At 47.5% G+C, this 14110-nt stretch overlaps 1 protein-coding gene across 4 annotated transcripts in view; it reads left to right on the top strand.

The window, feature by feature from the left end:
* The first annotated feature begins 3482 nt into the window (after positions 1-3482).
* The window catches only part of ENTPD3 (ectonucleoside triphosphate diphosphohydrolase 3), a 44652-nt gene continuing 34024 nt past the window's right edge, over positions 3483-14110 (top strand). For 3 of the 4 annotated variants that reach the window (XM_023260698.2, XM_045037824.1, XM_023260696.2), the window contains exons 1-3: positions 3483-3578; positions 4528-4579; positions 10309-10436. In XM_023260698.2, coding sequence (XP_023116466.1) covers positions 4540-4579; positions 10309-10436 — 168 coding nt within the window. In that variant the 5' untranslated portion in view covers positions 3483-3578; positions 4528-4539. Of the gene's footprint in view, positions 3579-3945; positions 4000-4527; positions 4580-10308; positions 10437-14110 lie in introns of all 4 variants that reach the window. The other variant, XM_023260697.2, reaches the window with a different exon arrangement.

Here is a 14110-nt window from a genome sequence, read left to right as displayed (position 1 = left end):
AACGTGAGCCACAGGCATGGATGAGATTACCGAGAAAGGGGGTACAGGGTTTGGAAGAAAGAGGGCCCGGGGCAGAGTCTTGAGAAACTCTTGGGAGAGGAGCACAAACCAGCAAAAAGCATCTAGAGAGCATCTGGGGAGGAGGGAAGAAAACTAGGGCATGTCACCTCCCAGAAACTTCGAGAAGTGTTTCCCCCACACTTTCTCCAACACAGAGCACCTACAGAGTTTTTTTTTTTTTTTTAATTTTTTTTTTTTTAACGTTTATTTATTTTTGGGACAGAGAGAGACAGAGCACGAACGGGGGAGGGGCAGAGAGAGAGAGAGGGAGACACAGAATCGGAAACAGGCTCCAGGCTCCGAGCCATCAGCCCAGAGCCCGACGCGGGGCTCGAACTCACGGACCGCGAGATCGTGACCTGGCTGAAGTCGGACGCCCAACCGACTGCGCCACCCAGGCGCCCCCAGAGTTTTTTTTTAAAGCTTTGCTAAACTGATAAGTCAAGAAAAATCTTGTTTAAAGATGTCAAGGTTTTTTTTGTTTTTTGTTTTTGTTTTTTCTTTTTAGAGAGAGAGAGTGTGTGTGTGTAAGTGGGGGAGAGGGAGAAAGGCAGAGAGAGAGAGAGAGAGAGAGAGAGAATCCCAAGCGGTCTCCACGCTCGGTGCAGAGCCCCACATGGGGCTCCATCCCACGACCCTGGGATCTTGACCTCAGCTGAAATCAAGAGTCAGACGTTCAAATGACTGAGCCACCCAGATGCCCCAAAGATGTCAAAATTTTAATTGGCAATTTTGGGGTAAGTAATGAGATTAAGCATCTTTGCCATATTTACTGGCCATTTATACTTCTTTTGTGAATTGGCCAGGGTACGTCATTTGTCCATTTTCCTTTTCTAGATACTCCTATTTTTCTAGATGGGTATGACCTCATTATATATTTTGATTTTTCACTCTTTGCTGTCACATTCTTCTATATTGCTACGCAATTTTTTTTTTAACTGAGCTCACAACCGTGAGGTCATGACTTGAGCCAAAATCAAGAGCCAGATGGTTAACCGACTGAGCCACCCCAGTGCCCCTCTTTTCTCTTTTAAGATGTCTTTTTCCATGCAGTTGTTTCACGGTTTTTTGGGGGGGGGTTGTTTTTTGGTTTTTGTTTTTTGCAAGATTGTTGACTTTGTCTTCCTGTTTTGGTTTCATGCAGGAGGACGCTGTTCCTTTCCAAGGATCACAAAAATGTTCTCTTATATTTTCTTAGGATAGTAAATCCTTTTTTACATTTAAACCTTTGATCTGACTAAAATCGAGTTTTGTCTGTGATGCGTAATTGGGATTTTTTTTCTCAATTCAGTTGAGAAATGGCATCTTTCAATCCCCTCTTTATGTTAAACTCAATCCCGTAGGCCATTAATCTGATATCAGCCTATCTCTTTTGTTCTTTAGATCTCTTGATATATTCTTGTACCCAAACCACCTGTTTTATTTATTTATTTATTATTTTTTTAATTTTTTTTTCAACGTTTATTTATTTTTGGGACAGAGAGAGACAGAGCATGAACAGGGGAGGGGCAGAGAGAGAGGGAGACACAGAATCGGAAACAGGCTCCAGACTCTGAGCCATCAGCCCAGAGCCTGACGCGGGGCTCGAACTCACGGACCGCGAGATCGTGACCTGGCTGAAGTCGGACGCTTAACCGACTGCGCCACCCAGGCGCCCCCCCAAACCACCTGTTTTAATTACTGTAGCTTTATATTATGGTTTGATATCTGGTAGTGCACATCTGTATTACTTTATAATCAGGAAAATCCATAACGGTTTACATATGTATGAATGTGTATGTACCTGTGGAGGGTTGATGGGGAAGTGTGTGTGTGTGTGTGTGTGTGTGTGTGTGTGTGTGTGTGTGTTCTTACACATGGAAGGCTGGTGGAGAAGTGCCTCTGAATGACTAGGAGTAGTTTGGGACCTGCAAAGGAATTTGAGACAGTGCCAGGAGCAGAGTTTCCAGGGACATTTGGAAAATAAAGGAGACCATTGGGCCCTCAAAGGAGGCTGGTGCTCACATTTCCAAAGCCTCTAAATTGAGGGAAGCAAAGAGGAAAGCTGGCAACATGGACGGGTCTCTGTTATCTTTAGAACGAGCACCAACTGCATTTCAAAGCCCCTTAGGCCCAGGAACCTTCTCTCAGCTCCTGGGGAATCACTGAGGATCTTAAGGTCAGGCATTCACTCCATAGCCCAGAGTCACTGACCTCAGGTGTCAGTGCAGCATCAGCAGCTGTTTGTGGGTTTACGGCCCCCGGGTGCAGAGATCAGCTCTCAGTCGTGTGTCTTGTCTCTCATTGGCACAAAGCTTTCAAAGAAAGTAAGTCTTGTAATTCAACAAGCATTCACTGCTTGTCTGACATCCTCCTCGCAGACCCTGTACAAATCTCCCAGAAGGGCCCATTTCAAACAAGTCAGAGTGACGGATGCTCCTACACACACACACACACACACACACACACACACACACACAAATGCACACGCCTAGCTTGGAGCCCTTGTCTCTGGGCTCAGAGATCTCAAATGAGGGCATTCTTCTCTAAAGGGCCCCATAATAGTGGGTTTGGCCCCATCTGCACAGGACAGGAAACTAGTGGCCCATAGGGTCTAGCTCTCCAGGAGAACAGGCAGACACAGCCCAGACCTTAGCTCTTCCTTCCAGATAGTCTGGAGCCACTAGGAGGGGTGGTCAAACAGAAGCCCACTTAACCCTTTTGCTGGATCATTCCAAGAGTCCTTGAGGTCGCTGAGTAGAGCCAAAAGTCTGCCTGCTGATGCATTAAAAACAGACTCCTTGGGACATTTGAATCGCTGCATTTTTGTCCTGTTTGGCCTCTTCCAGGAAGAGCTTGCCCTGAATCATAACCTAATGATACCCATATAAAATGAGGTAGGAAAAATAGATAGATAAGAAAGGAAGAAATGAAACGCGGTGGGGTAGAGCATTGCTGAGTAACCAGTGAGGGCGTCCTTGGGCAGGGTCACCCTAGTTCTTCTAAAATACATGCCAGGAAACGTCTCTGTATTACTTTCCTCTCCTGGCCCAAGTGACTCAGGGACCAGGGTGCCTGCTGGCCTCACGCTCAACACTACGGGTGTTTACCGGCTTCCACTGCACGGAGAGATGGGGCACAGGGCTCACCTGTGCGCACCCGCGAGGCGCTTTCCGCGGCCCCACTCCCCCTCCACTTGGGCTTGGGGTGAGGGTGGAGGAAACCGAAAGAGAGGTCCAAGCGCTCTTGGCCTTGACGTTGATGGAAGAGGGAGTCGGGCAGTCGACACCCTCCTCACCTTCTCCAGGTAGCGCTGGCGGGGCGGGGACGGAGGGCACTGGAAGAAGTGTAGGAAAGGTGCTGGGCCTTGACCCCGCCGAGGGGGCGGCGCCGGGCCGCGGCGGCCCCGCCCCCGCCCCGCGCAGCCCCGCCTCCCCCGCCTCCCCCGCCTCCCCCGCCGCCGCAGAGCCTCCCGCGAGCTGGCGGCCGGCGGCCACTGCGGCAGCGCAGCTCGCCCTCCGCCGAGCGTCCGCGCGCAGGTGAGGACCGGGGACCCCGCGCCCCCGCCGCCGAGGGAGGCGCTGGAAGCTTCGTGGCGCTGGGCGCTGGGAGGGAAGGAGGCGAAATCGGATTCCGCAGAGGCAGGGAGGGAGGGACCGAAGGACGCGCGCCCCAACCTTCGGGCGGCGGGGAGGGGTCCGTGCCAAGCGGGGAGAGGTGGCCGCGTCTTCCCCGAGCGCATCTGTGGGCCCGGAGATGCGCCGGCGCGCAGAGAGCCTGGCTGCGCGGAGACGCAGTTCCAGAGCGGGGCCTCCCAGATCCTGGGGCGCTGGATCCGGGGGGCCCTGGATCCCCTTGCAGTTGGTTCCAGGCGGCAGCTAAAAATAAACCTCCCGGGGCTTCCAGGGGCGATTCCAAGTTCACGGGTCGCCGACCCCCCCAGGAACCTGCCCTGCTGCGGTGAGTTGGAGAGCCCTGCCTCAGCCCTGTGAATGTTACCAGTAGGTGGAAGATTCGTTCTGCCCAGGGCGGTGTGCACAGGTGGAAAAATCTGCAGGAAGTGATTGACTTCTTCTCTGAAGATTTTCAGTTTAAAATTTGGGCAGACCCGTTCTTTTCCTCGCGTCTGCGGAGGGGACGCTAGAATTTCAGCCGAGCTTTGGGTCTGGGGCCGAAGATCTTAGGTGTATGTGTCCCCCGGAAGGTTTTGATTTGGAAGAAGTGGAAGTGGGTTGGAAAGCGGGTTTTGCTTTGTGATGGGCTTTTCTGCTGGGACCAGTGAGATTCCTTTGCTAAAGGTAATCATAGCCTTTTTATCTGAAAAACAGGATTAAGAGGCAGCTGCGTGGCTTCCCCATCACCCCCCTCCCGCCCCCCGGGACAGATGTTCTTTAGTGGCGCCCCCAAATTGGGTTTGACACTGCACGTTTGGGGAACTGAAGTCAGGGTCCACGGACACACTGTCATTCTGTGTTCTCTCACCTACAGTTGGGAGGAAAGATGTTCACTCTGCTGACCCGCCAACCCTGTGAGCAAGCAGGTTAGTATCTCCCAACAGGCAGCGAGTGTGATATTGACAAGGCACAATCCCCGCTTCAGCCCCCGGTGTTTTAACGCCTGTCTGTCCCCTGCCAGTGACTTTAAGGTCTTTGGTTGGAGCCTCAGTTGCTCGCCAGGCTTTCACCACCAGGCATGCCTCAGGTAGAAGTAAGGCTTTCCATCAAAGTTACACAAAACGAGGACTAACGTAATGTGCATGTTTTGCTTAAATGGTGTTTCCGGGTTGCATAAGCCACTAATTTGGCCCTTTGTGGTTTCCCTTACCAACCTGTGTGTGAAGGTTTGCCTCAGAGTATTGTTGATTTTGTGATGAGTTGCGAGGTCCTCAGATCAGTCCTCTACTTCCACCCAAGTGTTGCTGCTGGCACAGCACCTACGGCACCCGGCGCTCCCCACCCCACCCCAGGTCAGCGTTGTTACCCCTTACACCGGAGGCACGTGTGCAGAACTCTCACACACCCGCTTCCAAGCTTGCCCTGCCTGCCTGCCTCTGGAGTATGTTTTGCGCTTGTTCGTGTAGAAGCCCAGAAGGGTCTGGCCTCCCTACTCTCAGGTAGACACCTTGTAATTACGGGGTTTGTTCACTCCTAATGACAGCACAGCTCTGGGCTGTATCCCCTAAATGAATGAGACCTGGTCTGGTCCATTTTGCTTTGTGATATGCTTTTCTGCTGGGGCAAAGTTCTGCTTAAGGGTAATCATAGCTTTTTACCTGAAAACTGCTGAGGCGAAGGACTGGGGAGTCCAGTGTGGTCAGCCACTGCTCACGTATCACCCCCCTCCCTGCCCTGGACAGATAATCCTTAGTTGTGTCCCGAGACTGGGCATTCTTGTCTTCCAAAAGGGTATGATTTTAGGATAGTAGAAGCAGTTTATACAAGTCTTTTTCTGTAGAAGGAAATTGTACCTAAAGAGCTAGTTTACTTTGATTTCCAGGTTTTCCCCCAAAATGCTTTGAAATTTTAACACATATACTGTAACACCACACATCAGGCTAACTTGTTACACTGTTTAATTTAGCAAATTAAAGTTCTCCTGTGTCTTGTTAGGGGGACGGAAAGTGCCTTAAACCTGTAAAACTGACACTGACATGTGACATATTCTTTAAATGTTGATCAGACTCTTACGTCTGCGGATAAACTGGTTTCTGGCTAGTTCACGTACTTTTATCTGGAATCACAGAAAACTGATCTGGGACCCATTTAGAGGCTCTGAAGGTCAACTTCACAGTGGCTGGCCTCCCTCCAGTTGCTGTCACATGCAATTCTGCAGTGAGTAACTTTAGGTATAAGTCGTTTTGCATACACGGGGCTAGTTCCGTGGCATAAATTCCCAGAAGTGGGATTGCAAGTCAGATGGCACACACCTTTGGAACTTTGATAAACATTGACAAACCACTCTCCATTGATGGTGTGCGGGTTTACACTCCCAGTGACAAGGTAGGAGAATTAGGGTGTTGGGTGACCATCTTTAGTAAAAGGAAGTGTCTGTACCTCAGGGAAATCAGAATGGGCGAGAAGAGTTGGCTGTTCTGAGCTACAGAGATGCACTACGTGACTGGCCTTGCCAGCTACTCAGTACTGTGATATAATCGGATATTGAGACCGAACCTAATTCTATACAGTTTTATACACATGCCCTTTTTTCTTTCCAGAAAAATGTCTCTTAGAAACAACGAAGAAGCAAAGCCTAGGTTATATGATCTAAAAGTAAATGTTCTAGAATAGGAACACACATGGCTATAGGACACTTGAAATGTAGCTAGTGAGACAGAGGAACTGAGTTTTTAATTTTATTTTAATTCATCTACATTTATTTTTTTTTTTAATTTTTTTTTTTTCTTCAATGTTTTTATTTATTTTTGGGACAGAGAGAGAGACAGAGCATGAACGGGGGAGGGGCAGAGAGAGAGGGAGACACAGAATCGGAAACAGGCTCCAGGCTCCGAGCCGTCAGCCCAGAGCCTGACGCAGGGCTCGAACTCACGGACCGCGAGATCGTGACCTGGCTGAAGTCGGACGCTTAACCGATTGCGCCACCCAGGCGCCCCTACATTTATTTTTTTTAATGGTTATTTATTTTTGAGAGACAGAGCACGGACAGGGGAGGGGCAGAGAGAGAGGAAGACACAGAATCCGAAGCAGCCTCCAGCTGTCAGCACAGAGCTCCACACGAGGCTCAAACCCAGGAACCGTGAGATCATGACGTGAACCAAAGTTGGATGCTTAACCGACTGAGCCACCCAGGTGCCCCGATTAATTCATCTACGTTTAAATGCCCAGTTGGTGATGTTTACAGCAGCACTTTCAACAATAGCCAGATTACAGAAAGAGCCCAAATGTCTACCAACACATGGATGGATAAAGAAGATGTGGTTTATATATACAATGGAATACTGCTTGGCAATGAGAAAGAATGAAATCTGGCCATTTGCAACAACATGGATGCAACTGGAGGGTGTTATGCTAAGTGAAATAAGTCAGTCAGAGAACGACAGATACCATATATTTTCACTTGTGGGGAACTTGAGAAACTTAACAGAAGACCACGGGGGATGGGAAGGGGGAAAAATAGTTACAAACAGAGAGGGAGGGAGACAAACCATAAGAGACTCTTAAATACAGAGAACAAACTGAGGGTGGATGGGGGGTCAGGGAGAGGGGAAAATGGGGGATGGGCATTGAGGAGGGCACTTGTTGGGATGAGCACTGGGTGTTGTATGTAGCGATGAATCACGGGACTCTACCCCCAAAACCAAGAGCACACTGTATACACTGTATGTTAGCTAACTTGACAATGTTAAAAAAAAATTAAAATTAAATAAATAAATAAATAAATAGAATGCCCAATTGATAAGAGACATATTGGGATTATCTGAATCCAGTGATCTTTCTGTGATGCTAGTGTTTATCATCTTTCAGCCAATTGCATATCACCACTTACATTTATGTCATAGTAGTTTTACCAAGACTATTATTTAGTGAATGTTTTTTTTAATTTTATTTTTTTAAATTTACATCCAAATTAGTTAGCATATAGTGCAACAATGATTTCAGGAGTGGATTCCTTAATGTCCCTGACCCATTTAGCCCATCCCCCCTCCCACAACCCCTCCAGTAACCCTCTGTTTGTTCTCCATATTGAAGAGTCTCCTCTGTTTTGTCCCCCTCCCTGTTTTTATATTATTTTTGCTTCCCTTCCCTTATGTTCATCTATTTTGTCTCTTAAAGTCCTCATATATGTGCAGTCATATGATATTTGTCTTTCTCTGACTAATTTCGCTTAGCATAATACCCTCTAGTTCCGTCCACGTAGTTGCAAATGGCAAGATTTCATTCTGATCGCTGAGTAATACTCCACTGTATATATATGCCACATCTTCTTTATCCTTTCATCCATCGATGGACATTTAGGCTCTTTCCATCCTTTGGCTATTGTTGATAGTGCTGCTATAAACGTGGGGGTGCCTGTGTCCCTTCGAAAGAGCACACCTGGATCCCTTGGATAAATGCCTAGTAGTGCAATTGCTGGGTCTTAGGGTAGTTCTTTTTTTAATATTTTGAGGAACCTCCATACTGTTTTCCAGAGTGGCTGCACCAGCTTGCATTCCCAAGTCAGTATTTTAATTGAATGCCTTTTTATGTTTAAAAAAATTAAGTATAATTTATATACAGTGAAATGGATAGATCTTAAGTTGTGCCCCTAAATTGGGTACCCTTGTCTTCCAAAATGGGATGTTTTTAGGATGGGACAATTTCTTTTTTAAATTTTTATCATGTTTATTTATTTATTTTGAGAGAGAGAAAGAACACGAGCAGGGGAGAGGGAGAGAGAGAGAGAGAGAGAGAGAGAGAGAGAGAGGGAGAGAGGGAGAGAGAGAGAGAGAGAAAGAGAGAGAGAGAGAGAGAGAGAGAAAATCCCAAGCAGACTCCACATTGTCAGCACAGAGCCTGACGCAGGGTTCAAGCCCATCATCCGTGAGATCATGACCTGAGCCAAAATCAAGAATCAAACTGATTGAGCCTCCCAGGAACCCCAGGATGGGGCAATTTATTGAAAAAAAAATTTTTTTTAAGGGAAATTATACCTAAGGAGTTGGTTTACTTTATTTGTTTGTTTGTTTGTTTGTTTGTTTATTTATTTATTTATTTATTTATTTATTTTCTGCCCTGGGGAATTCTGTCAGTCTTTTATTTTATTTTTCTTAAACTTTGTTTTTAATTTCCCCCCATAGGGGTTTATTTATTTATTTATTTAATATAACTTATTGTCAAATTGGCTTACATACAGTGTGTAAAGTGTGGATCTGGTTACTTTAATTTTCACATTTTCCTCAAAGGACTTTGAAAGTTTTGATGAATTTTGACAAAAGCATGCACCCATATACTCCACAATTCTGTGAAGATATGGGGCATTTCTATTACCCCAGACAGTGCTCCTGTGTTCCTTCCCGGGGAACCCCTGCCCCAGCCCTCTGGACTGTCACTGTTCTCATCTTAGTCACCTGCCTGTCTTAGAACTTCACGTGAATGGAATCATTTCGGTACAGAACAGTATTTGTTTCTTTCTTTAAAAAAAAAAAAATCTGTTGCTACTGCATTTATGAAATTTCCATTAGCCCCTACTGGTTTCTTACGACCCAAGTAAATATCTGCTCAACATGATCTAGTTAAGTGGGGCGCCTGGTTGGCTCAGTTGGTTAAGCATCCAATTTCAGCTCAGGTCATGATTTCATGGTTTGTGGGTTCAAGCCCCGCGTCAGGCTCTGTGCTGGAGCTGGCTTTGGATTCTGTGTCTCCCCCCTCTCTCTGCCCCTGCCCAGCTCACGATCTGTCTCAAAAGTAAATAAAGCATTAAAAACATTTTTTAAGTGATCTAGTTAAGCATTATTAGTTAATTATCAGTCCATTATGGTAATCATGTACCTTTATACAATACAGATATAATTATCTTTATTCAGAGGCTATGTATTTAGATGAAGATGATTCATATGCTTCTTTTTGTTTTGTTTTGTTTTGTTTTGTTTTGTTTTGTTTTGCTTTTAAATGAGTATAGTTTCCATGTTGTGATTGAATTACGAGTACCAGAGATGACATGACCCCTTTGGGAGTGAACACGTGGGTCTAGTGATTCTTTGTTTGTGAATGTAGGGGAGACCCTATACCCCTGAGGACACAGGATGCTAACAGGAAAAATGGCTGAGGTTGACGTCTTACTGGAAACTCAAATATTTCAGAAGTTCATACATGTTAATGTTTCCTTGACAGTATGTCACTGAGTACTGAGCCTGATAATCATTGACTATATCTGAAGCGTAGTATTCATTTCTGTCTGATGTTATTTTTAAGTGAAATATTATACCGCTGGCATTAATAGAAAACCCATATTTTTTCATCTACATTGAAGTAAATGTTATTGTAAAGCATCTCAGGGCTGACCGATAATATGCATAACACGTTTCGGGAGATACCAGGAAACTAAACCACGCACCCCTTCTCTGCAAATGGCGTTTTAGTTCCCTCTCTGGAGAAAAGATAAATGGGCTTTGGAGCCCAATCACTCCTCTGCCTTAAAAAGTCTGGGCCTTACTAAAGCCAGAGGAAGTGCTGTAGGCATGCAGTCGTGCATCCAGTCCTTGGATTCTACAAAGAAAGCCAGTACCTTGTTCCTACTTTCCCCTCATGTGTCTTCTGGGTCTTTCCATTTTAGGCCTCAAGGCCCTCTCCCGAACCCCAGCCATCATCGCCTTGGTGGTCTTGATTTTGAGTGTTGTGGTGCTTGTGACCATCACACTCATCCAGTTTCACCAGAAAGAGGTCCTCCTTCCAGGACTGAAGGTAAGTGTGAAGGGATTGGCATTGAAGGGATGGGCTATGACGTCAGGTATTCTAAGGCCATGAGTTAGAAGAAAACCCTTTACCCCATCTCCAGTGGGGGAAGACCCAAGGAAGAACCCAAGGATCCTTGACATAAGACCCAGGGGAGAAGCTCTGGGCATACTGGCTTTGTGCTGTTTGACACTACAGATTGATAAGGGTGACCCTTCTCCAAGGACCGTGTGGCCTTGCTTTGACTCCTGACTGTTGGAGCCCAAGCCAGACCTTCTAGCCAAGGATTCCAGAAGGCTGCCAGAGATCTAGCAGCTTGTACATTTCCCACGACCACACAACCCTGACCATGAGTGAAGACAGGGAGACCCAGCCTCCTCTTCTGGCCTGACCTGGTAAACAAGACATCAATGACTTGAAAAGGTCCCCTTGAGCTGTATTTGTGCAACCTCTCTTGAGTCTAAAAGTGTGCCATGATCCCTCTACTCTTCCCCTTGAAAAATTACTCAGGACCCGTGCTCAGTTTCAGAGGCTACTCTTAGCCCTTTTGATAAGTGCCCAAATGACCTCTCAAATGATGTCCGACAGTGTGAGAACCATATACATCACCCCAGCCTTGGATGTAAGGGTGTTGGGAGGTGATCCTGTGCCAGACTGTCAGACGAAGGGGAAAAGAGTCCTTCAGTCATTTTGGGTAGAGGTTGGCAAAATTTTTCTGTAAAGAGCTAAGTACTACATATTTAGACTTTAAAGGTCATTATAGTCTCTGTCACGTATCTTTTTGTTTGTTTGTTTGTCTCCTATGACTCTTTAAAAATGTACAAACCCTTCTTAGCTATAGGGCCATAGGAGCCAAGAAAACCAACCGTTATTTGAACCTCATTTAGCCTTTACCCTTGACCTCAAGAATCCTGTCTACATCTTCCTGCTCTTAGTGACTATTCAAAGGCTGTATTTGAAATAGAAGTTTTTTTTTAATTTTATAAGATAAAAAAGAAACTAATATTGCCTCGGCTGTGTGGGTGAGTTAGACCCACCATTCTGAGGCTGCTCTTCTGAAGGATTAAAGTAAAACTCCTTTAGATGATGGCATTTGGTTCTTTTATAAGACATTTTACTTAAGAATCTCAGCCCCCCCTCCCCCCCCCCCCCCCCCCCCCCCACTCCAGGGGCGCCTGGGTGGCTCAGTCGGTTAAGCAACCAACTCTTGATTTCAGCTCAGGTCATGATCTCACGGTTCATGAGATCAAGCCCCGAGTTGGGCTCTGTGCTGACAGCATGAAGCCTGCTTGGGCTTCTCTCTGCTTCTCCCTGGCTCATTCTCTCTCTCTCTCTCTCTTCTCTCAAAATAAATAAACTTAAAAGAATCTCAGGCCCCATGAATAACATGAAGAAAAAAAAAAAAAAAACCTTATGCAACTGTCCAGGGACGAGAGAAAAACAAATTATCTGGTTGTCTAAAGACAACAGCCAAGGCCAAGAGAAGCCGTTTTCCCAACCTCGGGGCACTGTCTTCTTCTCTAAACTGCGTAAAATCAGGATCGCAACCAGGAGTATCACCATCTCCTTATGCTTTGTAAACTTTTCAGCTTGGTGAGCACTTTTCCCTGAATTATCTCACGTAACCCTTGCGGCAGTGATAGCAGGGGGACAAAGCAAGCATTGTCACCCCCACTTTGCAAGTGAGGAACCATGGGTTTGGCCAGTGGATGGCAGGACGAGAACTGAAACCTTGTCCCTCCTGTTCCCAAGGCCAGGGCTTTCTTCACTACCTCCCTCCTCTCCCTGATCCTAAGTTCAGAATGAGGGACCCAGGAGGAGCTACTGACCTTGACTAGAGAACTTATCCTCCTTTGCACAGGAGGGATGGGTGGGGGAGGGTGGGCGCAGATGCAGGAAGGCTTGCTGAACGGGGGGATGGAAGTACCCCCCAATTGGGGGCAAGACTAATGCCGCTCTTAAACCCCAGGAACCACTCTTACACCCCATATTTCAGAGGAACCAGCTCTAGCTGTATTCCAGGTTTATCCCTCTCCATGGCGCAAGGGAATGTGCCCACCCAGAGTCATGCGTCCCCTTCTAGAATGTGCTGTGGTGCCTGAGACTCCAGAAGCCAGGGTCTGTGTGGACCTCCTCCTGAGGACCGACCTCACCAGTGATCTGAGGGGTGGCAAAGGGGCAGCCATTTGCAGGAAGTGTAGACAGAGCGTGGATATGGGGTCGGAGCTGTCCCACCTTCTATAGTCAGCATACAGGTGCGTGAGGCTCTTTGCTCTGTGGATTGGCCAGGGGTGTGGGGTGAGGACGGGTGGAAGTTTGGAGGGGGAGTAAAAGTCTTCATTTAAAAAATTTTCCCTCAGGCCCTGCAGAAGTTTGGGATGGGTTGGTTAAGGCAGTTGACAGCCGCTAGCTTCCACTTGTTCTAGGAGGTAAGACGTAAGTCCTCTGTTCATACTGGAGGGGCGTGGAGGGATTAAAAGACTTAGAAGAGTAAACTGAGTAGAGAAAAGTAGACCCCAGGGCAGTAAGGAGGCTACCATTGAAAGAGAGGACCACACATGTCTCAGGCTCCTGGGTCAGGTGGGTTCCCCTGACCAAAGATGTGAGTAAAAGCAGGCCATCTGGGAATGACCCGAGGAAACACAAGTAGGGGGGTGGGAGGTGAGACAGGAGGGAAGGCAGCCCCTGGAGGGCCGGCCACCCAGCAGGTTACCACCGTGGGCAGTGGGGGCTCAGTCCTGGGGAGGACTCTCAGTCTGGGAGCCGGTGTAAAACTCATCCCCAGGTGAGTCCTCTACCAAAGGGCATCTGGAACACCTGCTTCACAGGTATCCCACTCCAGGACGTACTTACACGACCAGCTTCCACTAGTCATTGGCGGAGTGGCCGCTCCCTGGGAGACGCTAACCCCCTCGTATTTCTGCATGCTCAGGTGGGCTCGGCCACTAGAGAAGGCCTTTAGACGCGTGGAAAGCGCATGGTTGGACAGCACAGCGGGAAGGCCTGAGGAGTGTGGGCAGGGAACCCTCCATGGCTATTCCACGTGGGTATGATTACTCACGGGTGAGAACGGAGGAGCAGAAAGGGTGATCGCTTCTCACGGTTGCACACCGTGGAAATAGCAGGCGTGGGACCTAAGAAACCAAAGAGAACAGAAAGCAGGGCCTCGAACGAGGGTTTAGAAGGACCAGAAGACCCACGCTCACCAATTAGCAGACAGTTCGTTCAAAGAGGGGATCTGTAATCTGCTCAGAATCGCGCTGCCAGGCCCCAGTCACAGTTGCAGGGGACGAGGAGTTGTATCACCTTGGAATGTTGACTCAGAGGACTCATTCTGCTTAGCTGGGTGGATTAAATGCGAGAAAAGACAGATGTTCTGAGCCGGGGGTACCGGGAGCAGAACGGCCACTTGAAAGAACATTCCACCTGCAGCCCTTCTCAGGTTGAGGGCAAGCCTCTTGTGTTTGGCTCTTCGGTGTGTGCCAGGGGTGGGAAGGGCAGTTGTGGAAGGGAAGCTGAATGAATTCAAGGGCTTTTACGTTGTTATGTTTGTGTTTTCATAACCTTGAACGTTGTTTTGCCTCCGTGTAAAGATGACAGTTGGTTACGAGAGCCGGCTCCACAATGGCCTGTGGGGGGTGGGGGTGGGCTGGAATTTTCCTTAAGACCCTAATGAAAGGTCA

Source organism: Felis catus, chromosome C2, assembly GCF_018350175.1.
Source record: "Felis catus isolate Fca126 chromosome C2, F.catus_Fca126_mat1.0, whole genome shotgun sequence".
Taxonomy (NCBI): Eukaryota; Metazoa; Chordata; class Mammalia; order Carnivora; family Felidae; genus Felis; species Felis catus.
Note: the sequence above shows the minus strand (reverse complement) of the source record. Positions and strands in the feature narration are given on the sequence as shown.